Genomic DNA, 25,583 nt, shown 5'->3' with positions numbered 1-25,583 from the left:
CAGCCTTGCCATCAATGGAATATGGCCTCTGAGAGCTTCTCTGAAATAGAATTAGGCCCTTGGGATGAAAAAAGTTCAACATCCCTGCTATGGGAGGTGGTGAGGAAGAGATAGTAGTAGGTACACCCAGGAAGTGGGGCCAGCTGAGAGAATCTTGCCCAAGGGTCCATCAAAACCTGGGACCTGCACTGCTTGGTTGTGTAAAATATCTGACTGTACCTTAGGACTTAAGTACACATTGAGACAGCCGTTGAGATAGAGGCAATGTTTAGTGATATTTATATTCCGTGCCGTGCACCCTGTTCTCACAGCCCCTATTAATACTGTGTTATTTCTGTCTGAAGTTTTGTTCAAGGTGTACTGCATAGATCACACCTACACAACGATCCGCATTCCAGTGTTGTCTTCTGTTAAAGAAGTCATCAGCGCTGTAGCTGACAAACTGGGCTCTGGAGATGGCTTGATATTAGTAAAGATGAGCTCAGGAGGAGGTAAGGGTGTTTGCATAATCTTTAACATTCCCATTTACCTTGAAGCAGCAGACCATGATGCAAGATCCCCATACTGATTTTTCAAAGACTTCTCAAATTAATTTTAATATTTGATAAGCTGGAGTCTGTTTCTCTCTCTTGGGAAGAAACTGTACTTTTCACAGTGGACATACTGAGGCCAGAACAGAGTAAATGCACAGACATAATGAGAGTGCTTTTAGGCTGGCACCCTGTAATTGTAGATTAATCAGATTTATCAGTTTAGTTATAGACCAGGTACCCTCCAAATGTGCTGAACCACAACTCCCGTGATCCCCAGAATCACATTTCCCTGATGACAAACTATTGTGGTTTGGAAAATATGACATGACCACAATAACTTTGATGGAGGACCCCTGGTTCCCTGCTATGGAGGAGTCACAGCTGTGCATCTATTACACTGCCAACTGATCAACTCAGTAGGTCTTCCCCCCCCCCCAGTTTGTTTCAGTTATAATATATGGATTTTTGCAGAATTTGAAGGAGATTTGAAGGAGCTTGAAGGTCTGCACTCCATTGTAATTTCATCACAGAGGACACTACTGAGGAGGTTTGCAGGGAGGGAAAGGGAAAAAAACTTGCTGAGTAAAGACCTCACACTTGTTGACTGCTCAAAGCCCTACCAGGACTATTCTAGTTTTTCAGTCATGTAACTGATACCATGGCTGGCCCAAAACATTTTGCCAATAGTGCCACCCATCCAAGACAAGGCACATATAGAGCTTCATCCCATGTACCTGTTTCCCTCGAATTATCCCCTACAGCGCTAAGCTGTCAGCGTTGTTGTTACTGCTACTGGGCGGCAAGATCCTTTGCATACCAGGAAGTGAGTTTAAGGGGGGGAAATGTAAAAAAATCATAAAAAAATCAATGGATGACCCAGTCTGATTCAAATTTTGTATGCTTAAAGCTCTCCTTAATATCTATTACTGTGTCGTTATCTTTATCTTTAAAGCTTACGCAGATGTAAGCATTTGTTTAATTTTTCTTCAAATTCTGCTCCTGCGCCCCAGTGGCCGCTCGGATGATACGCTCGAAAGCTAGTATCAAAATATGGCGAGTCTTTTGCTTTTACAGCACAATTAAAACAGGATGCATGGGAGTACTTCACAATAAAAGCAGATTATAAACTGGAAAACTTCGGAGTCCTTTGCAAGCAATTCGCAGTGATTGCACAGTATAATAAAGCTCACTATCCAAAAACCACCCAAGCTATGTTGAGGCATAAAAATGCATACTTCTCTTCCCCCATCATCCCTGGGAGTAAACATGCAGCAAGAATATATCAATAAGTAGCCATTTTCTACCCTTTCATGATACCCACAAATCTGCTGCCGCCTCACTCTGTGTCATGGTCCTGACAGATAGCACTTACAGGTTTTCATAAACCTTCCTCAGACCTAGAGTCTAGAAAACACTTGTTCTTTGTGTAGAGGTTTCATAACCTGTACTCACAACAGGAAATATTTCTGGTTGTGCCATAGTATCTATGGGCCTAATCGAGTCCAATACAGGCAGAGTAACCAGGCATGGAGGATTCCCATATGCTTGACAGAGCCGTCTTTTCTTCCGTCTCCCCACCTTTGTTTATGTGCAGGCCTCGATACAAATTATTTGTTTACAGGAAAGGGAAAGGGCGATAAAGGTTCTTTCAAGTCCTCTATGCATGGATGATAACGTCCATGGTGGACTGGATGTTATTGTTTTTCATTTTTGGTGGTATCTAGGAAACAGTTTTGCTGTGGCAAAAATTGTTTCTTTCTATTTACTTTGTTCTGACATAAGATTTAATATTTGACCTTAAAGACTGAACATTAATTGAAGGGAAGGGTTTAGGAAGGAAATGCTTCCTTGAGGTACTGCTGGTTCCAATTTTGTGTGGCACTGTGAGCTCTGACAGAGTTAATTAAAATTACACTGAAATGCAAATAGAAACTCTGGTCAGAGCTGATTCCTTTTGCAAATAACTTGATGCCAGCAGTGTTGCTAGTTTGCAATTTCATTTGGACTTCTTTCATCAGAGTGGGAGGCATCCTGATGGACATATGCTGGGATGGAGAGATTTATGTCAATAAATAAACCTTTCTGCATCAACAACTGAGGTCTGAATATAACTGCCAGCACAATCCTAGGGATGTCTCCTCAGAAATAAGTCCTGTTGTGTTCAGTGGGGCTTACTCCCTGGTAAATGTGTAGCCTGGGTGTTTTAGTATTTTCTCAGGTCATTACTTAAAAGTCATTGGCCTGATTTGGACATGACAACGATCCATGGGTTGTTGGAACCACACAGAAGCAAGTGTACTGCCTTCTGATAGCTTGTCACTTCTCCTTCTTTCCTGGATTGCTCCCTGATGTGCAAACCAGGAAACCTGGGTTATTGAGGAAGAAGCAAACCAGAGTTTTAACAATGCTTTCAATTGGTCAGGGAATTCTCTCTCTAGCTTGACTTTGGGTTCTCAGTGGAATGGCACTATAGCTCAGACACACACACAGAGAGAGACTGGACTGGTCTAGAAGAGGATGTGTCTAGGCTTAGCTGAGAATGTAAATACACAGGTAAATACTGGTGAATGAACAGGAAAGCTGGAATTCCAAGGAATGTGTTTATTATTCTCTGGCCCTGTCCAGACAACACGCTCAACCATGCTGCTTAACCACAAAATGGTTAATGGAATGCATGCATTCTATTAGCCATTTTGTGGTTAAGCAGCATGGTTGAGCGTTTTGTCTGAACGGGGCCTTTTATTTATTGAAGTGGTATCCCACCTTTTTACCAAAAAATGGCATGCAGGGGATTAAAAAAAAAAGGGCTTCGGATGAAGAGCTTTATGGACAAGGACAAAATCTGTTTCCCAGACAAAGAGCGTCATCAGACCAGCGTTTTAACACACACGTTACTGGCCACTCAAGATTTTTTGCGGGTCCTCTGGATGTCCACCTCCCATGTGTCTCCTGTTGCTTCTGGTTTTCTTTCCTCAACAAAATAAAACCCTGGTAAATCTGATTTTGTTTGGAAGTGAAACGTGCCACCATGTCCTGCTGTGTAAAGGAAAAGCAGCACGATAATGGGCCACGAGGTCATTGTTTACGTCCCCTTTCTTCCCTGTATGAAGAAAGAGGAAGTTTTGTGGGATAGAAGCGGGGGGGGGGGGGGAAGCGACAGTAGAGAAACGTGATTTTCCCCATCTGATGACACTCAAACACTCATGACTGACCTGTAACTATGAATACAAACAAACCACATCATTTTTTTTATAACTATTACTATTTGGACCCCACTCTGCACCTGAGAAAGATTTTCTTAAGGCACCAAACTTGCTGGGAGCATTATAGATTGTTATGTCAGTTGAAGTATGTTCAGTGCATTCATAAGACCATGAGGAGGGGCCATGGCTCAGTGGTAGAGCAGATGCGTTGTATGCAGAAGGTCCCAGGTTCAACTCCCAACATCTCCAGTTAGGGCTGCAAAAGACTCCTGCCTGAAACCTTGGAGAGCTGCCACCAGTCAGTGTCAACAGTATTGGACTAGATGGACCAATGGTCTGACTCGGTATAAGACAGCTTCTTATGTTCCTGTGTATATATACAAAGTGTTGACCACAACTGAGAAAATTAGTGATATGATTCCATCAGAGGTATTCCATTCTGTTTTGTAACAATAACATGTCTGACATCTTCCTTTTGTTGTGATAGCTGTTACAAATTTCTATCTGGTGCATCACTTGCTTTTCATGTTTACAGAAAAGGTGGTGCTCAAATCTAACGATGTTTCGGTGTTTACAACGCTCAGTACTAATGGACGTCTCTTTGCTTGTCCTCGAGACCAGTTTGACTCACTGGTATGTAAGTATGCTAGTCTCTGGAAACATTTAAAGTCAGAGGCTGCTGTTAGTTCTAGTTACTTGAATGCTAAATACAAACATTACTTAGCCTGAATATTTCTTCTGTTACAGCCTTTCAGCAAAATGTTGTTTGAGATTTTCAAAGCATAGGTTTGAGAAAAGGGCTGTGATGAGACCACAACTATGGAAAAGAAAAACATAGCAATTTTATAAAGTAGGACATTATTATTCCCTAATTCCTACCAGGGACCATATCCCATATTCTCTTTGGATATGTAGGGACAGAACAATAACATGGGCCATGTTTGTGGAGTGAAAGCAATGAGATACCCTTTGTCTTATTTTTATTTTTTAATATAGTAGTTTATGTAAGAATTTAAAAATATTATATAGGTTTTAGTATTATATAGGCATAGAATACATTCTTTAAAGGTAATAGCTGTATAATTAAAATCACTAAAAACTTTCACAGTGGAAAGTCTCGCTCTCTTTAAACATTAAAAATGTTTACAAGTACTTACCGTAAAGTAATTTCAGCCACCCTCCAAGGGGGTCCAATTTTGTAGAACTAGATTTTGTTTAATGCACTTTTTGGTTCTTTTAGCTTCATTTAAAAGCAGCTCTCATTGCCAAGCTGTGTCAGCGTGAACTCCATTGCTCTGAGCCTTGATATTGTCCCTTGTTTTGCTTCTAATGAGCTGCTTTATCGGCTTTTATTCCTTTCATAAGTCACTGTAAAATGGAAGCCTTGCCATTGCTTCAGATGCAAAGATATTTTTGGATCCCAAATATTTAAAATTAAAAAAGACGCAAAGATGTAAATAAGATGTAAGATGCATTTTTTAAAAAAATATGGTCATCAGTTTCTGGCAGGGCTATGCTTGCTTCCTTTATCAAGTTTGGACAGGCTCCAAAGAGGTGTAGGAAGAGTTTGGGTATGGTACCTTCCAACAGGATCTTAGGGCTTTTGGGTGGGCATGGACAGAAACCACTGCTATAGACAGGGGCCACTTTCAGGGAGCACATGACTCCCTTGTTTACAACTGTTTAAATGGCTACTGGTCTGTTTCTGGGCATAATTCAAAATGGTGGGGATGACTTATAAATAGTGATGGGATAATGAGCCATTTTCAAGCTACCCTAAATTCTCCAAAAATCACGTCAAAGCTTATTTCAGTTCACTCACATTTTCATTTTTGACATATATTTCAGTTTGTTCAAATGGGAACAGTGTGCTTTTCTGTGTGTATTTTTCAAAAACACACACTTTCCCCCCATTGACTAAAGTATGAAATACTTTTTTTTTTTTTGGTGAAAAATGCACATTTCAAAGTGCATATAAAAAATCTTTACAAAGTGTGTTACAGTGTGATATCGATTCCTTTTGCATACATACATACATCATACGTACATAATAGCCTGTTTCTGAGCCTTTCATTGTTAGAACAAAAAACCTTTAGCAGGCTGATAAGACTTGCCTTCCAGTTTGTAAGGAGCCATCCTTAAACATTTAAATCTGATTAAAATTGTCGTGGCTATATAGTAAGTATTGCCTTAGACTGCAAAGCTGGATAGCACAGTGCAACCAAGCAAGAGCTGGTTTGACTGTTTTACTGAGACCGATTAACGTGTTGAACAGTCAAGTCTGTTTTAAACGGAAAAGCAAGTTTGTTTGTTCTGCTGGACAATCAACATTTAAATAACATTCCCCTTGTGTGTGTGCTTGTACCCTGACTTTGCAATGGCTATCCAGGTCTGTGGCATTAGAAGACAGAGTAGGAAGATCAGGTGATGGCCTAGCCCTACCTAATGAAAATATTAAGCTAGTAATTTGGTCCCAGTGGCCATGACTCTCATATTTTCTCTGCATGTATCTGGGGAGTGAGATCAACAGGGGGAAGTGTTATGTGATCCACGTTAGGTCAGTGTTAGGTAATATCCTTCTAAATTTATTCAAGGATTAGTCCCTTCAAGTCCCATTAAACTAAAGGCACATGTTTTTTATGATATACTAGTACTTATTTAATATATTGCAATATAGAAAAATTTTGAGGGGAAAATGTCAATGAGCTACACTGCCCTCTTGTGGAATAAAAAGCATCTAGAAGTATAACTTCACCTATAGTTCGGGCAAGTAAGTGAAATGACTGAAAACAAAAATGAAAATTGTGATAAGTAGATCCCTGATTGTAGATATTGGTTCTACATTCAGATGTAGAGCCATTTTAGAAAAGATAAAATCCTGCAAAGAGGAAATCTCTTCTCACAAATTGCAAGGATTTTTTTTGACCAACTCGAACCAACTACTAATGACTCTTAAAGATTTGCTTGCCATTATTTTGAAGGTAGATGTAGAAACAGTGAAACTACCAAAACGCCTCCCAATCTGTTCCCCTAAGGGTAGAATAATCATCATAGTAGCCCGATATCATCAGCTAATATTATCTAAGCTGAGAGAAGTAGAAATGGCATTACCTTTTAAATAGCAGGTGATGAAACTTATTGTTTTGTATTTTGTCGTTTTAATTGTTGCGAACTGCCCAGAGAGCTTCAGCTATTGGTCAGCGTAAAAATGTAATGAATAAATAAATAATAAAATCAATTGTTTCCCTTTTTCTTTTCTTCATTAATTAAAAAAGGCCTTGCCGCTTTAAGGATCTATCCATGCAGCAGGCCGGCAGGGATCTGACTTATTCAAGAGATTGCCCCATGGGGATAGCAATGCAGTACTACTACAATACTGTAGGATTGTACATTGATGTAGTACTGTTGTTCCATTGGGGCATTCTGTTGAGGAAGTTGGAACACCACTGGGTTGCAGCGCAGGTAGCTAATCCATTCAGTTAAGAAAGAAGAGAAAGAAAGAAACCCTTAGTACCTTGTATTATAAAAAGGTAAGGTTCCTCCCTGAAAGTCACCAGATATCCACCACACACTTGCACACGCAAGAGTGGAAGGACATATTTGCCACAGCTCTTGGTATTTTTCTTATGTCTGAAACACTAGTGTCATGTAAACAAAGAAGATTCCCACAGTGATTCCTAGAAGATATTTACTTGTAGATGTGATGCACATGGCTTCTCCCACTCTCCCTGTGTGTAGGAAGCATACAGTTAACATAAAAATATGATGCATAATAGAATTAGAGCATTCTGAGGTATGTATCTCTGTCTTAGGGCAGATGTTTAAATGTTACTAATTTCTAGGTAGGAAAAAAGATGAAATGTGTACACAATCACTAAATATGTCAATCAATCTCATTTGTACATTTGTGCTGCAATATGAGTGCCATTCTTTGGCAAGAAGTTGGGATATAAATAAATATAAATGCTATGTCTGTGTGCTGCAAAGTATCTGTGCTTTTTCTAACACATACTTTCTCTTTTAGAGGAAATGTGTAATTTTGAAGCAGCTCTTGTATTTCAGTTCTTGTAGATTATGACTATTATATGTAGAAAAAGAAAAAGAAAGAAAGGGCTCTTAAGTCAGAGTGTAAGATCAGATCAATAGCAAAGTCTTAGAAATGCATTATTATTTTTTTCCAGACGCCACTACAGGAGCAAGAAGGCCCATCTACCGGAACTATGGGAACGTTTGAACTCATGAGTTCCAAAGACCTAGCATACCAAATGACAATTTATGAGTGGGAGCTTTTCAACTGTGTGCATGAGGTAATAAGAATTCATGTGTGTATCCCTCTCCTACCTAGCTATACACATAGCACGATTAGGTGGTGGAACACAGAGGCAGGAGATTGAGAATAGGGGGATACCATTTATCATCTATGGTATGATTCTAACTCGAGGTACAACATTTCTGCCAATTCTTAATCAGAGGGGAAATATGTTTGTCTTTCTGGAAAAAAATTATCCAGATATTTTGGGGAGAAATAAACTATATGTAAATATGTACCTTCCTATCCAACCTAAGCTTACTTTAAGCACCATAAAATGCATCATGTATAAGTTAATTAGCAGCATATGATTTTATGCTATTTTGCTTATGAAATTTAGAAGTGCAATTGCAATTTGTTCAAATAACAGTTACAAATTTACCTATTGTTAGAGATGGAGCAGCAAGCTGCTGTTGCACATTAAGGTACCTAAATATATCTTAATTTTTGTCACTTGGGCATGTGGAGGTGGGAAATAAATAAAGATTGAAATAATTAACATTCAAACCTGCCTAGATGCTTAATTTAACAACTGAAGCAACCAAAATTTGAAGTAACCAAAATTTGCTATGACATCCAAATCAGGCAAACCACAGTTAATACAAATCAGGATTGTCTCTACACCATGTTTGCCAACTCATTTCAAACCACAATTTCAAATCAGGGTTTGCAGGCACTTCCTGGTTTATACTAATCAACGTTTGTCTAATCCAGATGTAATGGCATACTCTGGTTATTGCAAACCATGAAAGGGAAAATATAAACAACATTCAAAAGGGGAGGAGGAACAGAAACAGGAAACTGGACTCATGTCTTTAATTTGGCCTTTTAAGTTGTGAGTAGTGATTTTAAGGTTGTTTTAGGGCTCATCTACACCAAGCAGGATATTCCACTATGAAAGCGGTATATAAAAGGCAGGAGCCACACCAAGCAGCATATAGCAGTATGAAAGTGGTATATATTTCTCAATGGGCCCCAACAGTTGTCAGTGCACTTCAGTACTGCTATAAAGCAGTAGTGTGGCTCCTGCCTATGATATTCCGCTTTCATAGTGGAATATCCTGCTTGGTGTAGATGAGCCCTTAGTTTGGTTTTCTTGCTTTTGTGTATTATTGTTTTTCTTCGAATTGTTGTATGCCACTTGGTAACATTTGTGGAAAGGCGGTAAAAAACATTAGTAGCAACATCCATGCTTCAGATCATTTGGAAACATAATTAGTGATTTTCCCCAGGATATATATTTTTTAAAAGCATAAATAATTTACCTAACCTCTCCCCTATTTTTCTGTCAACCTTTTTTTCCTAGCTGGAACTGGTCTATCACACCTTTGGAAGGCACAATTTTAAAAAGACCACAGCAAATTTGGATTTGTTTTTACGAAGATTTAATGAAATCCAGTTCTGGGTAGTCACAGAAATTTGTCTGTGTTCCCAGCTCAGCAAACGTGTTCAGCTCTTAAAGAAGTTTATTAAGATAGCAGCCCAGTAAGTATGGTTGAATGCATTAAAATACATTGACTTTCTTGAATGATTTTATGAGAAATTTCTATAAGGAAAACAAATACATTAAAGGCACAATCCTATGCATGTTTAGACTGAAAGAAAAGTCCTACAACTCCCAGCATTCCCCAGCCAGCCTGGCTGGGGAATGCTGGGAGTTGTAGGACTTTTTCAATCTAAACATGCATACGAATGTGCCCTAAAAGGGGTCTATATATCCAGAGAGATGCAAAATAGGCATTGCGTAATTCCCTTCAAGACAGCTGCTTATCTTGGCCTTAACAGTTTGCAACAGATGGCAGCAGTAGCTAAGGGCCACTTCACATGATTGTTTTATGTTTCTAGCACTCTTTTGTCTGAAACAATTGTCCATGATCTTGCTTCAGAGAAAATTATTTCTTATTGCTGAGCAGCGTGCCTCTGACGAAGGTGAGTTTGAGAGATGGAACTGAAAAAGGCCATTCTGATTATTGCATGGTTTTATAGACCTCTGGAACTGGAGTTTCCGACATCTAAAGACTCTAGTCCAGCCTTTCTGACCTGTTTCCCTCCAGACTATGACTCCCATCATCCCCAAAGAGCATGGCCATTGGTCTGCTAAATGGGGATAATCACAGTTGTAGCAGTGTGGGGAAGGCCGCTCACTGCTACAAATGATCATAATAATCTGCGATAAGTGTGAATTGGAATATTAATGGGATGTTTTTAGAAACTTATATATGAGTGGTTGAACAAAATTACTCTCAAGTGAATAGTGATTTAAACATTGATTTAAAGTAGCAGAGCTAGGGTTCACAGCGTTGAAGCATGGGACTTTTTGATTAGGAGAGAGGATGAAATCACCTGCCTCCTCACTTCATGCTTTCTTGTTCCCCTCAGTTTAGCTTTAAACCTCACAGTTGCTTGGAAGATATGGATTTTCCCAAAAACAAACCACTCACAAACCATGGGCTTTTTAGGGAGGAGGAAGTGATTTGTTAATTGTGGCAACAACTCATCCTGAGATGGGTTCAGACGTCATGAAAATTCGCAACCATTGGCCACTGCAGGCTGTATATTCAAAATGGCTGCTGGCACACAGCACAACCCACTGTGGCTTCAATAAGCCACGGTGGGTTGTGGCAATCATGTGAACCAGACCAGTATTTTGTGAACTAGCCCTGATCTCTTGGTCTTGAATGGGAAATCAACCGTGTTAGCTTTACAAAAGCCATATATAATATAGAGACAGCTGCCTGCATTTTTGGCCCCTGCTTGGAGGCTTGGCCATGGAGGCTGTCATGATGAGAACCTGCATTTTGAAATTTACCACTACACTACTGGAGTTAAAGTGACCATTTTGTAAAGGCTAAATCCAATATAGGACAGCTGCTTCACATCTGCATATAACACAGCACCTACCCGTACTAACTGTTGAGTGCTCTCAACTCTGCCTACATCTGCAGATAATGAAAGCATTTCCAATGTGCTATGGGCTGCATTCAATGCCTCACAGAAAGGGCCTACTGGGTTAACACAGTGCAAACAGAATTTTTTAGCCTATAAAAAAATCCCGTCTCCTTGACTTGTTTGCAGAGAGCTGTTCCACATTCTGCCCAGTAGAGGGCAGTGGCATACATACATAAAAACAAAAAAAATGTTTCTTTTCCTAATCTTTAGCACAAAACTAAATGTTTGAATGATTTCCATATGCATTTTTTAAAGAAAAAAATCAAATAGTTATGATGCTTTACTTTTAATAAGGAAAAAAATAACAGAAAATGAAATAGAATTGCCTGAGGTGAGCAACTAGCTGGTGGCCCAATATCAAAATAATATTAATCTCACGTGGTGTAGCTTGACAACCCAGTATTTACTTCATTGTTTTTTCTACTGCTCCCATGGTAAACTGAATAGCTGAAGTACTCAGGCTCTTTTTTAATGAAAGGACTTGGGCAGATTTGACACCCAAAATATTTCTATTATAAACAGTGATGGTTTATTTCTCTCTCTTTCCATTTTGTCAAGCTTTTTCTTGAAACAAACAAACAAAATGCTATAATGCAACCAGAGTGGGGGGGGGGGATTTTTGGTAAAAGAAGAAATATGAAGGAAACTCAAGTTAGAACAGGAAGATCAAACATAGCTTGATCAAATTAGGTGAGTTAGAACAGGAAGATCAAACATAGCTTGATCAAATTAGGTGAGTTAGAACAGGAAGATCAAACATAACTTGATCAAATTAGGTGAGTGAGTACAGGAATGTAAATAAGATGGTTCCTAAAAAGGCTTGGTCAGCCTCCCCCAAATATGCAGACACTCACTATGATCTAGAAAACTCTAGAAGCAGAACACTGCAGGCCGGCTTCTGCATCCACAAACACACTGCCAGTTGCCAGAGGGGTCTCTTCTGCATGTAATCGCATACATAAAAATTGCATGATCAGCAACTAATTTTTTTTTAAGGGAGAGAGGACAGCAACTTCAGGAAGCAAGGGAGAGTTGGTGGGCCAGCACCCCAAGCCCCATCCTGTAAACAGGAGAAGTGAAGCTGTCTATACACAGGAAAGCCCTGCGGTGGCTACAGAGCTGTGCTGCGTCAGTTATATGACATAGATGCAGCTTCGCAGCCACCACAGGGCATTCCAGCAAAGCTGCGCATTGAAAAAGTCGAGGACTTACCCCAACTCTTCCAATGGAAGTGACATCAGTAGCTGTTCTGCTGTCTGCTGTCACTCTGGGGGCAGTCTGGAGGTGGTCCCTGCTGGAAGGCGACTGGTGATTGGTCGCCATCCACCAGGAAGAGGGAGGGTGCAGCTCCAGTACCCAGATGGCTGCTGAAAACCCTGCGCTTCCTCCTCTGGAGACAAAAAACACAGAGTTTTGGAGGGAGGCGGTGCCAATCTGGCAGTTTAAAGACAGCCCTCAGTTCCTCGCCATATCTTTCATCTCTCGTTTGGTAACTGCAAGCCAAGGTAGCAGCTTTCAGAGAGCCAGATTTGACCTGAGGGATGTCTAGTTGCTGACCCTTTAGATAAGTGCTTCCACATATTCTACACAATTAATAGATCTGCTCTTTCATGTGCAGCAGGCCTTACTTACATTGTACAACAGATTGCAATCTCTGGATCAGAATGGTGGCCTAGATAAGCCCCAGATCACTTACTCTTCATATTGACACTTTTCTGAGAATGAACATATAGAAAAGTACATCTTCTTTGCCTTTTCTCTGCACAGGGGCAGAACATTTTCTCTTCCCTTGTTATCTCTGATCTCTCTGGGAGCAGGGAGGGAGAAAGCATGGGGCAGGGGAAGCCAGTTTCATTCTCCCAATGCCACCAGAACCAAAGGCTTCACCTGGCCTATGTACACTCCCCAGAGGAAGAAGGCATGGGGATGAAGCTGGATGATCCTCCTGATGAGGACACTGGGAACTAAATGACTTCAGGTGATGTGGTAATACCCTTTTAATGTCAGGGGACATGACCACCACCCTGACATCATACAGCCCATGGAGGACTAGATCATCCATCATCTGGACCCCTATGGGAGTCTGGTTGCCCACCCTTAGTCCGTGTGAATGGTGTGTGTGTGTGTGTGTGTGTGTGTGTGTGTGTGTGTGTGTGTGTGTGTGTGTGTGTATCTGGACAAATGTGTTCAGGCCACATGCCAGCAGTGGAGATGACCCTGCTCACTTTGGGCTGTGGCCTATCCGTTGCTGGCATTCAACACCCAATGTGCTTTCCTGAAGCCAATGCAGTCCTTGGCTGAAAATGATTTCCCACCTCTGATGGAATTTATTGGATGCAGGGGAATAAACAAAGCATTTGAACAAAAATTAAAAAAAATTACAAAGGTGTGAAGAAGCCTTGGGGGAAAAAGAGACTACCTGGTGACTTCATCAGTAATATATTAAATCCTTCTTGGTTCAGAATTTTTTGTGATTCAACATCGGGGAACCCAAACAAACAATCCAGTTCTAAGTAGGTTTTCTTGGAAGTCACTCCTGGTGATTCAAATGGCATTTGCCTCTTAAGTAAATATACTAAGAATTGTAACCTAAGGCCAGGAGTTAGTTTATAATAAATAAGGTGTTCTATTTTCACCCAAATGATGAAGTTTAAGTGTGCTATGAAGGCTTATCTGGATGAACGCAAGCACGATTAGAAGGCCTCTGACAATAGAAATGGGTCCTTCAATTATTTTTTTCTCATTCTCAGTGTTTCTCTCTCTCTCTTTTCTCCTCAAACCATAAACCTCATCTCTTCCAGCTGTAAGGAATATAAAAACCTGAATTCTTTTTTTGCTTTAATCATGGGATTAAGCAACGTCGCCGTGAGCCGCCTCACAATGACGTGGGAGGTAAGCGTTAGTTAAAACCTTGTTCTACCAATGTTTGACTTTGACCTCTTCCTCTGACTTTAGCCCTTTTCAGGCATTCTCTAAGTGGTGAACTTTGACTCTTGAGGAAAGGGAACGCTTTAGCCTCAGCCCCCCTCCGGTGCCATGTTTGTGGCCCCTACTTGTGGAGGGCGGGTGTCTGAAGAGGAGAGCCTCCTGTATCCATAGAAGTTTTCCATGGGATTGAGAACACTGATCTTCCAGGGTTCTGAACTGCATGGAGCACCTTCACAAATAAAGAACGCAACTATTGAGGGGCGAGTCTAAAGTGCTCCCTCTCTTCGTGCGCTCAGAGTATGGATTCAGTAGACCTCTTATTGCTGCTTCTTTGGAGCAGCAAAGAACCAAAAAGCCTAAGCCATAATCCAAAGAGCTGTTTAAACCACGGGTGGGCAGAAAGTAGATTTGGATGTACTGGTAGATCTTGGGGTGATTGGAAGTATATCAGCAAGGATTTTTGATTCCCAATTGTTTAACAACATCAGCACCAAAATGATACTCTTCCTTCACCTTAAATCATACTGCTTGAAATGACAAAAGATTAGGGCAACCAGGAGTAGGTTCTGGTGAGCTGTATTCAGTTCTGTTACCCAAAACAAATTCCTGGGATCGGAATTCTTTAATTCTAAGTGTTGGTGCAGTTGCTTAGTTGCAGGTTTCTAGTGAAGAAATAAAAGTTGAACCTGCAAACCTGACGTCTGCCCAACCGCTGGCTTAAACTCATGCAAAGGGTGCTTGCTGTAACCCAGTCTTCCCCAACCCAGTGCTCCCATCAGCCCCAGCCAGCAAGGCCAATGCTTGTGGGTGGTGGGCATTGTAGTCCAACACATCTGGAGAGCACCAGGTTGGGGAAGTCTGCTCCAATCCATTGGCATATTGAACAGCCATATCACAGATTGATGTTTGCAAAACAACAGCCTAAATCTCCCTGGAGTTTACAGAACTACATTTAGAAGTTCTTTGGATCCTGGCCTTGTAGCACAATCCTGCACATGTCTTCTCAGAAGTTAGTCCCATTGAGCTCAATGGTACTTACTCCTAGATAAGTGAGTGTACAGGATTACAGCCTTGGTCACCAGCATAAATGTTCTAGTAACAATAAGAAAAGTCCCAGCATGACCTTTGGTTGCAAAGTTAATTGAGAATTTATGTAAAGCTTATATTATACAGCATCTTCCGGAAACACACACTTGAGGAATGATGGACCGGTAAATATTACAGAAACTTGAAGTTGATGTAGCTAGATTGATGCTCCTGAAGACTTGATTATTTATTTGTCAATGAACTGAAATAAAAATGGGACTAACAAGAAACTGTCAGCAGACCTCCTTCCACTCCCACCCTCCCAGATGAGCGCTGGGAAATCCAGATGGGAATGTGGGTTGCTTTGCTGCTGTATAACCTCTCTGAACCAAGAGCAAAGCTATCTAAATTTCCCAGGGTATTTTGGGGGTTTGGAACCAAATCTGCTCCAAGCTTCGTGGCTCTCTATTTATAATCTGGTTGCTAGGAGACTTACTGTGTTTTTCACTGCTGCATTGTTGTAAACGTGTGGCAAAAGAACAAGACTTTTTCCATCTCTGGGCTCTGTTAAAGAAACGGTGGGAGCAACTCAGTCTGCCCCTTTGTGTGAACTCTGTTTGCAGATGGAAGGGACTGATGGGTGATGGGTGCATGGAGCTGTACATGCCAGGCTGGACAGAACAAAACAGAGGCTTGAATTGTCCCTTCTATTTCGAGGAAATCAATAAGTCTTTATTGAATACAGGCTTCTACATGATGTGTTTTTGTGTGTTTGTTTGTTTTTAATTGGCAGAAACTTCCAAGCAAGTTCAAGAAGATCTATGCTGAGTTTGAAAGCTTAATGGTAAATGGCAATAGAGACTTAACTCTGTACACAATCCTACCTGTATTCACTCTTTTTCTGACCACCTAATCCGAATTCCTCTACTTTCACCATTTTATGTGTCCTTGTGTGACTTTTAAGAGTTTATGATCCTATTATAGTGCTGATAAAACAAGCATGTATGACTAATAAATTATACTCTCAGGGAACCTATTTTGAGAAAATGTATGCCCACTTAAAACCAATCTCTGGGAAATGTGGAAAATGTTATCTTCTCTGTAAATCTCTGCTAGATTGTATATTCGAACTTCAAATTTTGACGTGGATTATTGCTACAGAATTGCGGTTTTACAGCTTCCAAAGATGACTCAACAAATGCATGAAAGAGGGTTTTATTCAGAAGGTTGTTTTAGAACCACACCTCTCACTATACTTTCCCATTTGATAATAAACATTTCTTTTGTAATCACTCGTCAGAGAGTACAGAACTTATGTGGGATAGGCAATGAGTGAAATGGTTGATGACTCCCTAATTTTTAAGGAAGCATTTTCCTAAAAAATAGATTATGAGATAATTGCATTTTTTTAAAAAAAATGGCTGTAACTCATGAGCATTGCTTGCAAAGGAGTGACGATTTCTTGTTTTCTCAGGACCCCTCAAGAAACCACAGGCCCTACAGACTCACAGTAGCTAAACTGGAACCTCCTGTTATCCCCTTTATGCCTTTACTCATAAAAGGTAACCAGCTGAAGAGGGGGAAATGCAATGAGACATTTGAGCCTTTCCCATGTTTTTATAAGTCATGCAAAGGAAACAAAAATGTTTTCACGAATCTAAGAATTACTGTCTAAATGTAGTAGCAAACATGGATCAAAAAAGTCTTGCAGTGATCAGAATTTTAAAAGTAATGTTAAGTATTACTAATTTTTATACAGAAATTAGTTTAGTGGGTAATACCTTACAAATGTCTCAGTTGTAAGACGCCATCGATTATAAGATGCACACTAATTTCAGTACCACCAACAGAAAAAAACAAACCTAAGACACACCCGCGATTCTAAGACGCACCCCATTTTTAGAGATGTTTATATGGGGGGAAAAGTGCGTCTTAGAATCGAAGAAATATGGTATCTCATCTACCTGTGATGAGATGGTTTATGCTTATTCTAGGTGTTTAGATATTACTTCATGCCAAATACAATTGTTTCTAGTTATATAGATTGTGACTTTGTTTTTATTGCAGACATGACCTTTACTCATGAAGGGAACAAGACATTCATCGATAATCTAGTGAACTTTGAAAAAATGGTAGGTTATGTGTATTCCCAAAGCAAGTATTTGGGTGACTCTATAAGGATGAAGGTGTCATCTACATCCTGCTGAAAATATAATAATAATAATGATGATGATGATGATGATGATGATGATGATGATGATGATGATGTGGATTTCTACTATTCGGCATGCAAAAAGGAATAAGTAGCTGGCAGGTACTAGGAGGTAAGCATTCAAGCAGAAACAATTTAAAGTTGCAGTCGCTTCCAGTTCCAAGTCAATTCCAGCTCTCATTTAGCCAGGAATCTATTCCATGGATCCAGAATCGTATCTCTTTGATACTTTCTTTCCTCTTGCCCATTAGTTTTATTCACCTAATGCTGACCAATGAAGTTCTCTCAGAAAATATTTACTCGTCACTCAACTTTTTCTTTGTAGCCAGTTTTGCTGGCAGATACCTTTTTAATATCCAGTGGTTAGACAAATATTGATCTACATAGAATACCCTCCTTCTTTAGGAAACAGATTTCCTTGATGTCTTTTAGTTAAAAGAATGTTCTGTTGTTTTTCCCTTCCTGTTTCCATGGGTTGTTTTTAAAACAAAAACTATGAATTCTGACTGGTTTCCAAAAAACCCTCTAGAGGGCAGTCTCTCACATACCAAGTCAGAGGATTGTAATATGAAATGCTGGCAGCTTTGTACTGCTTCAACCCCCATTTTAAAACTGTTTTGATTTTGCATATGGATCTGGTACAGCATGCCGAGCAGGCAGTAGCTCATCTGGAGCCTGTAAAGGATGGATGCATTTAACCATAGATTCAGAAGCCTTTTCTCCTATGTTGCCCACCCTCTCGGGATGGTAGATATCATCTACCTAAGACAAAGGCCAAAAATAACAGATGTGTCAGGACTGTACCACTTCAGAATGCCGATGGAACCCATATGACTGAATGTTCCTGCATATAAACAAAAATCAAAATGAAAAACAGCCTTAAACACAGAAAGCAAAATGTCGGTGAGAGGAAAAAACTTAGCATAGCTTCTTCTCTGACATGGAGTGTAGGGACTACTTTTGTATGAAACAAGGTTCAATCATATGAGCCTGCACCTGCAATCTGAAGTGGTACAGTCCAGACATATGTCTCCCACGTTTGTGAGAGCTAGGCTTAAGTTGTGCCAAAATTCTATTTCCCAACAAAGCCAGTGTTTTCCCATCTCTTTTTTTTTTCATTGCCTGATTTTGTGAGACTCTCATTCTGCTGCCAGGAGGAATTAAACAGTCAAATATTTGGCATCTGTGATACTACTGTACAAGAGGGAGAGGAGGACATGGGCTCTTCTCTCTTCAGTGGCTATGTAGAAGAGCCAGGTTGCATCTTATCATGCAGGGTGAAAAAAGCTACTGAAATTCCCTAGTTTTAAAGACACAGGAGTCCTGTCCATGTTCTGGATCTGGTCATCATTAGCACCCTATGTGATGCTGGTGCCTTGACTTACCCACACATCTTGCCGCCTCCTCATCCATCCACAGCCAGGCCCAGGAGATGGAAACAAAACACAGTTACAAGTCTGTGCCACATGTTTGAGACTGAGCGGACATGAAGCATCCCTAAATAACTATCAGTAAAGAGACATTAGATCAGTTATTTTAATAAGAAATTGAAGAAATAACTGTGCTGGGAATCTTTACAGAGAGGATTAAAAAAATAATCCCCCCATGGCTTCAAAATTTCCAGAAACTTTACATCTCTAGCCCTATATAAATGTCTTCCTGTTATATAAAGTTTAGAAATCTTTTTAGGGGAGTAAAGGCTAGCAATTTTTGAACACCTTGTCTTAAATATTTAATTCATCTTTCTAAAAGAAAATATTTCATGATCCACAATTTGGGGATAGAAACCAAAAAGGGCTCTTGGGAAAAACCTGGGAAAAACTTTCTCCCGCTTGGGCAAGGGTGGGTGGGAAATCTTTACAGGCCTTCATGTCCGGTCTTCTCATATCTAATCTGGACTGAGAAATCAAGATCTCTCTTAGCAGTAGCACAAATGTGGCATAAGTAAGGTGGAAGAAGAAATGGGGCTGCATAGCGAGGGAGCTAACCAAAGAAACCTTATGCCTAGAGGTGGCCACTTACACAGTGACAAAAAAGAGGAACTGCGTCATGAAAAGACGACACCGATTTGCATATGCAAATATAGATGTGTAGATACAAATTTAGACATTATTATTATTTAAATAGAAATACATCTATTTCCCCATAGTGGGGAAGGCCGAGACCAGACGACTTGGGTTCCTGCTCACTCCGCTGCCCGGGTGCTCACTGGTAATGGGCAACTTCAAGGCCCATTGCCGTCTCTCCCTTCTTTGGGTTCTTTGACTTTAAACTGGGCTTGGACTGACCACTGTCCTCTGTGAAATATGAACCTGGCCACCCTAGAGGTGGCCATGACCACGGAATGCCTCCTTAATGGCAAAGCGAGATGCTTGGGGCCCAGAAGCAAGCATTGCTCCTCAAATCATTGTGTCAAGGGAAAAGCTGAAGCGCAGCTGGAAATGCCTCTCTCTCCAGTGTGTTTCCCGGAGCCTCCCTGCCAGGGTAGTTGCACAAAGCAGCCACGGGCCGTTCCGAGGCACCTCTGCAACACAAGCTTCTCCATCCGTGGCGGTACAAAATAGTGCCATCAACCACTGGTTCTTCTTTTTACTGAGGCTCTTCACCCTTGAGGTGTGAAATGAGGATTAGCGAATGTGTGCATATTGGTTTTCAGGTTTTATGGATCTGAACAATGAGCATTCACACGCTGATCCGTATGGGGAAAGGGAGGGGGGCAAGCATTCTTTCATTTTTTGGAACATAAAGATTATGCAAAAACTATGTGACTTAGCATTTTTTTTGTATGGCGTATATGAATATTTATAACAATATTGAAGCCTGGTCTAGGAATGGATTAGCAGATAATGTGCTGGCCTTCTGCCACTATTCTAGGCTGCTCATACAACCAGAATTGGAATTGCAGTGTGTGCATGAGAAGTGGAGGGCGGAGGGACCCAGAGTATCCATTGAATTGCATGGTCAGTTCTGTTTTGGAGGCATTGAGTTTTAGCATTGTATGGTTTTCCAGTAATAGACTTCCAAAGTACATTGGGTAAACTTCAGCTAATTTGGAAAAGATTCAGTTTACATAGACAAACAGTTTGCTGTTGTTACTGAATGTGTCCATTTGTTAAATTTATTTTTTCTAGAACTTTACCCATTTCTTATCCCTTCTACTTGTAAAGTATAATACTAAAAAGAGGCCCTTCTATGCTCATTCACCCACAAACCCTCTTAGGTGTGCAATAGCCACATTGCATTGTACTTTTTATAGAACTATTAAGTTTTCTTGAATCATCCTACCGATATGAACAAATAATTAAGAATTCTTCTTTTTGCAATGGGTTAGATCCATTCTTAGCCATAGTTGGAGTAGCCCCATTGAAATCAATAGCACTTAAGTTAGTCGTGATTAATGGAAGCCCCATTGATTTCAATAGGCCTTCTCAAAGTAGGACTGAGTTAACTTCTCTTTCCAGTTATTTGAATCAATATGGTTTTCAGAATACTCCCAGATAAACATAGGAATGAAAAATCTGTTCAGCACGGAGGAGTACGTTGAAAAGGTCATCCTTGCTAGCACTTAAAAGAGATTATACAAATTCATGGAAGATTGGTCTATCAACAGACATGCCTCAAAGTGAAACCTCCTTGTTCAGAAGCAGTATTCTTCTGAATACCAGATACTGCAGAGTAGAGTGGCAGATGCTATGGGGAGGAAGTGAAATGTTAAGAGGACAAAACTATGGGTGCCCCTGAACTGCCTTGTGCTCCCTAAGCTGGCCTTCTTCCCTCGGGTGTGGTGGAAGAAGCTGTCTGCCACCACAGTGTCCGTCTTCTGGAGATGGAGTGGGAAGGAAGCCCATCTTGTCCTTCAACTCAGACAAGCAAAATATCTGGAGCCAGTCTTACTGGGGACAAACAGTGAGGGGTTGGATTCAACATCCTCGTTGTACCTGCAGAATGAACACCACTGGTGGAAAGGGACTTCTGTGTCCTCTCCGCCTTCCTGAATCCCTGCCTCACGCCCAGCAAATCTTTTAGAGGTTTGGAGGACACGCAAGGGGTTGCAGGGGAGAAGTATTCAGTGGTATTCATTTTGCAGTTGCAACTAGGAGGAAGTGGGATTCAACCCAAGGAAAGCCCATTGCTTTCATGTCCTACTCATGAGCTTCTTAAAATATCTGCCTGGCCACCATTCAAACCATAATACTGAATTTGATGGACTTGATCTGATCCCACAAGGGAATTTCCTTTATGTTCTTACAAACATATTTTCATCAGGGTTGCTGAGCTGATTCAGATTAGCTAGCTAAATAAATAAAACATGTGCAATACTGTGCTATTTCAAAATGTAGAATGAGTTATGGTACATTTAATGCGCCCCCACGTTAAAAGAGGTGTACACATGGTGGTGGGGGGACTTTTCCCCTGGCATGCTTTCTTTCACCTTGTAGGATAATTGCCTTAATTCTTATCTATCATTGACTCTCATTTATAGTTGTCATTTTTCCTTTTAGCGCATGATTTCAAACACTGTTAGGACAGTGAAATTCTGCCGGAGCCAGCCTTTCAGTAAGTATTGCACCCTGGTTCTCTTTTCAGTGCCAGGTCAAGACCTTTTAATTTTCCCAAGCATTTTAGTTTTTCAATTTCTGTTTTAAATCTGGAATGAAATCTAAAACTTTGCACTGTGGTTAGGTTCTATTTGGTTGTTATCTTTATTTTTACTGTAGTTTTAAATTTTATTATCTTATATTTTATGATCTTAAGAGCTTTGGCTATTGGGTGGTATAGAAGTGTAATTAATTAATTAATTAAATGTATGTTATCCTGACTGTAATTTTCCATTTGTGTCTAGTTCCATGAGTTATAACTAGGAACGCAATCTAGAATTACAGACTAGAGCAGCCTTCCCCAACCCAGCACTCTCTCGTTGTATGGGGCTACAACTCCCAGCATCCCCAGCCAGGAAGATGCTGGGAGTTGTAGTCCAACACATTTGGAGGGTTTCATGTTGGGCAAGGATGGACTAGAGGCACTATCTAATCTCACTGATATCAATATTTATTTATTTTATTTATTATTTATTTTCAATATTTATATACTGCTCCCCACTCAAAATTTTAGAGTGGTGGACAAAATAAAATAGTATAAAAACAGAATAAAAACACATTAAAAGTAATCTATGGTTGGACGTTAAGGGAAGGCTTCCTAGAACAACAATGTTTTCAGGAGGTGCCAAAAGGAAGACAAAGTTGGCACCTGCCTGACCTCCAGAGGCAGCGAATTCCATAGGAGGGGTGGGGTGGGGGGGCACCAGACTGAAGGGGTCTTCCTATGGTGGACTTCAATTACACGATAGGTCTATGTGGGACCACCAGGAGCATGACCTCGGATGACCGCAGGTTGTGAGGGGAGAAGGTGTTCCCCTATTTGCTGGATTGTAGCCCCTGAGACATTTTACTTGAGAAATGAAGGTACCATTTTGAGATTCTGGGACCCCTTTAATCAAATTATAAACATTACCTATGCTAATAAAATAATGTTCATAGCTTCTCCAGTATCAGTGGAAATAACAAAGAAAAGCTAAATGAAGCACCAAGTTGTGGGACAACTATCAAGGAAAAATACGGCAAGGTTTAATTTAAAAGGGATGAAAGTAGCAGAAGGTTTGTAACTCTTTTGCCCTGGCTTTGCATATTTAGATACTATTTTGCTGGAAGACAAAAGTGACTTGTATATATTCTGCTCAGGTTTGAGTTTGACTAAGCGTACGAATGGCACATCATTTCTGTTTCATCAGATCCCGATGCATCTCTGGCGAATAAGAACCATCAGGATGTCCGGAGTTATGTGCGCCAATTAAGTGTGATTGACAACCAGAGGACTTTATCACAGATGTCACACCGGCTAGAACCACGACGTGCTTAAGCGTTTCAAGTGATTACACCTCCCTTTTTTCTCTCTCCGGTACAAGGTCATTTGTTAAGAACGCCAGCTCTTCTTGCTACTGCACTGCCACTACAAATATAAGCAACAACAGATTCTAACATCTTTGGTAATTTACGCACAACGTACCTGCCATCCCCAAGAAATGACAGAGGAATTTAGCTGCTGAAGAGGTCATGCAGTGTAGCTTGGAGGTTGCTAATGTCATATACTGTTAGTTATTTCTAAAATGTACTAAAAGTCTTGCACAGAATAGAAATCTTTATTTAAAATGAGAGAGAGAGAGAGAGAGAGAGAGAGAGAAGAAGAAGAAGAAGAAGAAGAAGAAGCCGCCACTAAACAGTGGTGGAAAGAGAACCTAAAACTTCTGCCATTACCAAGGAATATATAGGTGGGTTCTCTTAGCTAATAAAAGAAATTGCAGTATTTTCTAATCCATTATCAAATTAAAGGCCAAAATTCGCTATTGATTTTGCATGTTCAGCTCACATGAGCTTCAGTGGCAAAAATAACTAATGGCAGAAAACTGGTACAGTAATATACTACTATGGCTTTAGTATTCAGAGAATAATTAAAAGCCTTTCACTGCGAGAGAAGTATATTTTTAAAAAGACCGCTCTTAACCACATTTGCCTTACAGCTGTAAAGCATTGTGGCCACGTAAGTTAACCCTAGGACTGATTGGGTCTCTAGTACTTAGGTACATATTTGTTTACATTTCACTTCTTTTGGGTGTTTTTTTTTTTTCAACTGCCAATCAGGATTTTACAGAATGCCAGGACAAAGATAATGAGATTTTGGGGTGGGGGGAATAGCAGCAAAAAACACCAACTTCTTCAAAAAGAGCACAATATGCACAATTTATTTCAAGGTAATGTTTTCCTGGACGCTGAAATTTTCAACATCAGCCACACTTTGGGCTGATTAGGTCATATTTTCTGGACTTTAAACTTTACAAAATATCTTCTAATTTTCAGGAATCGTTTTGCACTTTTAAGTAGGCAGTATACAGAAATGTTAATTCATTGTGATAGTTATTTATTTCTTTATGTATTAGTTGAGTCTTAATAATTATTTTTATCTATTTTTTATTTAGCATGTAATTGAAGAACAGTTTGGTCTTTGTACTTGGTCTAGATTTCCTGCTAACAAGGAGTGTCTTGTACGTTTCATGTAAATAAAGCGCACTGTCTTCATTAAATGTAACTGCCAAGTAAAGTATGTTTGCTGTCATTTATTAAAAACGGGAGCATCTGTTATTTGTACCTTGATCCTTTCTAATCTAGTACTATAGATACTATATTTGTCCAACATAGTTTTTGTCCAAAGCAGAATGTAGACTTTGCTATTAACTATTTGATAAGCACTTTCCTCCTCAGTTACTTGATTAAAGTTTAAATAGCACAGTTGTAGCTCAGGCCCACCATCAGCACCTAGCATCCTAGGGCAGCTGCAGGGGCCTAATGTGTCAGCAGGGTCTACTAGAACTGATGCCTACCCTGAACCTGCCACCTCAAGCAGCTGGGTCTGCAAGCCTCCATTTTAATTTCCCCAATGCTCTAGTGGCACTATATCGGGTCCACCAAGGCATTGTGGGAAATGAAAATGGAAGCTCCCAGCCACCCTTTTACTGCTGTTCCACTCCCAGGTAAGCCTGAAGTGGCCCATCAACATAAGTGGGGGGGGGCTCAACTAGTGAACACCTTGACGAGCCCCCTCTCCCCTCCCCTGAACATGGAGGCAGCCCTGCCATAGCTCAGTGGTAAAGCACATGCTTTGCATACAAGAAGTCCTAGCTTCGGTCCTTTGCCTCTCCAGGCAGGACTGGGAAAGACTCACTGGAGACCTTCTACTGAGTTCAGCCTTCCTGTTTAATGTACTGCTTTGTGAGTAGCAACTTTCAGTGGTGCAAATCCTCTTTTTGAAAGAAAAGGACCCGAAGAAGAATCCAAAGAACATTACACAGATATGGTTTAGGACTTGCTTTTTCAAGTCAAGCAAGTATATCCAAGCAGAAACAACTCCGTAAACCGTGACCTTCCCATCCCTGCTCTGTGTCAACGATAGAAAGCAGGGATGGGCAAGGGGAAACAAGATCAAACACCTCCAAAACCCAGGCAGAGATAGAGTGGTCCCAATTGACAGGCTGGTCCATATCTCTACTCCTTAAAAATGATTTTAAAATGCCAGGCTGTGATTACCTGCTGCTTTCTAGGTGGTCATCTCCCCCCGCACACCACATCCCCATTGCGGGGACCTCGACTTCAGCCCTAAGTGGCATCACTGAACGGCTCTCCTCTTTTAAGAGTGTGAAGTGCCTTTGCCAATGTAACTTCAGTTTGAATTTTACTCAGAAAAACAGAACCTGGGTTAAGAAGAACATCATCTGAACCTTTTCAGCAATAATCAGCAACGATGTCTGTGTTCCCTCCTTAATGCTATTAATTGTAGTAGCATGAATAATCTAGGAACACAGCTGGTGTGCAGGA

General features: G+C 40.5%; 1 protein-coding gene across 1 annotated transcript in view; it reads left to right on the top strand.

The window, feature by feature from the left end:
• Positions 1-24,295, top strand: part of RAPGEF4 (Rap guanine nucleotide exchange factor 4) — a 181,634-nt gene extending 157,339 nt beyond the window's left edge. The window contains exons 22-31 of the mRNA XM_063116392.1: positions 345-491; positions 4,272-4,369; positions 7,918-8,043; positions 9,352-9,530; positions 13,796-13,886; positions 15,742-15,792; positions 16,423-16,510; positions 17,016-17,080; positions 21,663-21,717; positions 22,949-24,295. Coding sequence (XP_062972462.1) covers positions 345-491; positions 4,272-4,369; positions 7,918-8,043; positions 9,352-9,530; positions 13,796-13,886; positions 15,742-15,792; positions 16,423-16,510; positions 17,016-17,080; positions 21,663-21,717; positions 22,949-23,076 — 1,028 coding nt within the window. The 3' untranslated portion in view covers positions 23,077-24,295. The remainder of the gene's footprint in view (positions 1-344; positions 492-4,271; positions 4,370-7,917; positions 8,044-9,351; positions 9,531-13,795; positions 13,887-15,741; positions 15,793-16,422; positions 16,511-17,015; positions 17,081-21,662; positions 21,718-22,948) is intronic.
• The last annotated feature ends 1,288 nt before the right edge of the window (positions 24,296-25,583 follow it).

The sequence above is a fragment of the Elgaria multicarinata genome, chromosome 2 (genome assembly GCF_023053635.1).
Source record: "Elgaria multicarinata webbii isolate HBS135686 ecotype San Diego chromosome 2, rElgMul1.1.pri, whole genome shotgun sequence".
In the NCBI taxonomy this organism is placed as follows: Eukaryota; Metazoa; Chordata; class Lepidosauria; order Squamata; family Anguidae; genus Elgaria; species Elgaria multicarinata.
The sequence above is the reverse complement of the archived record's forward strand: the minus strand, read 5'-3'. Positions and strand labels throughout refer to the sequence as shown.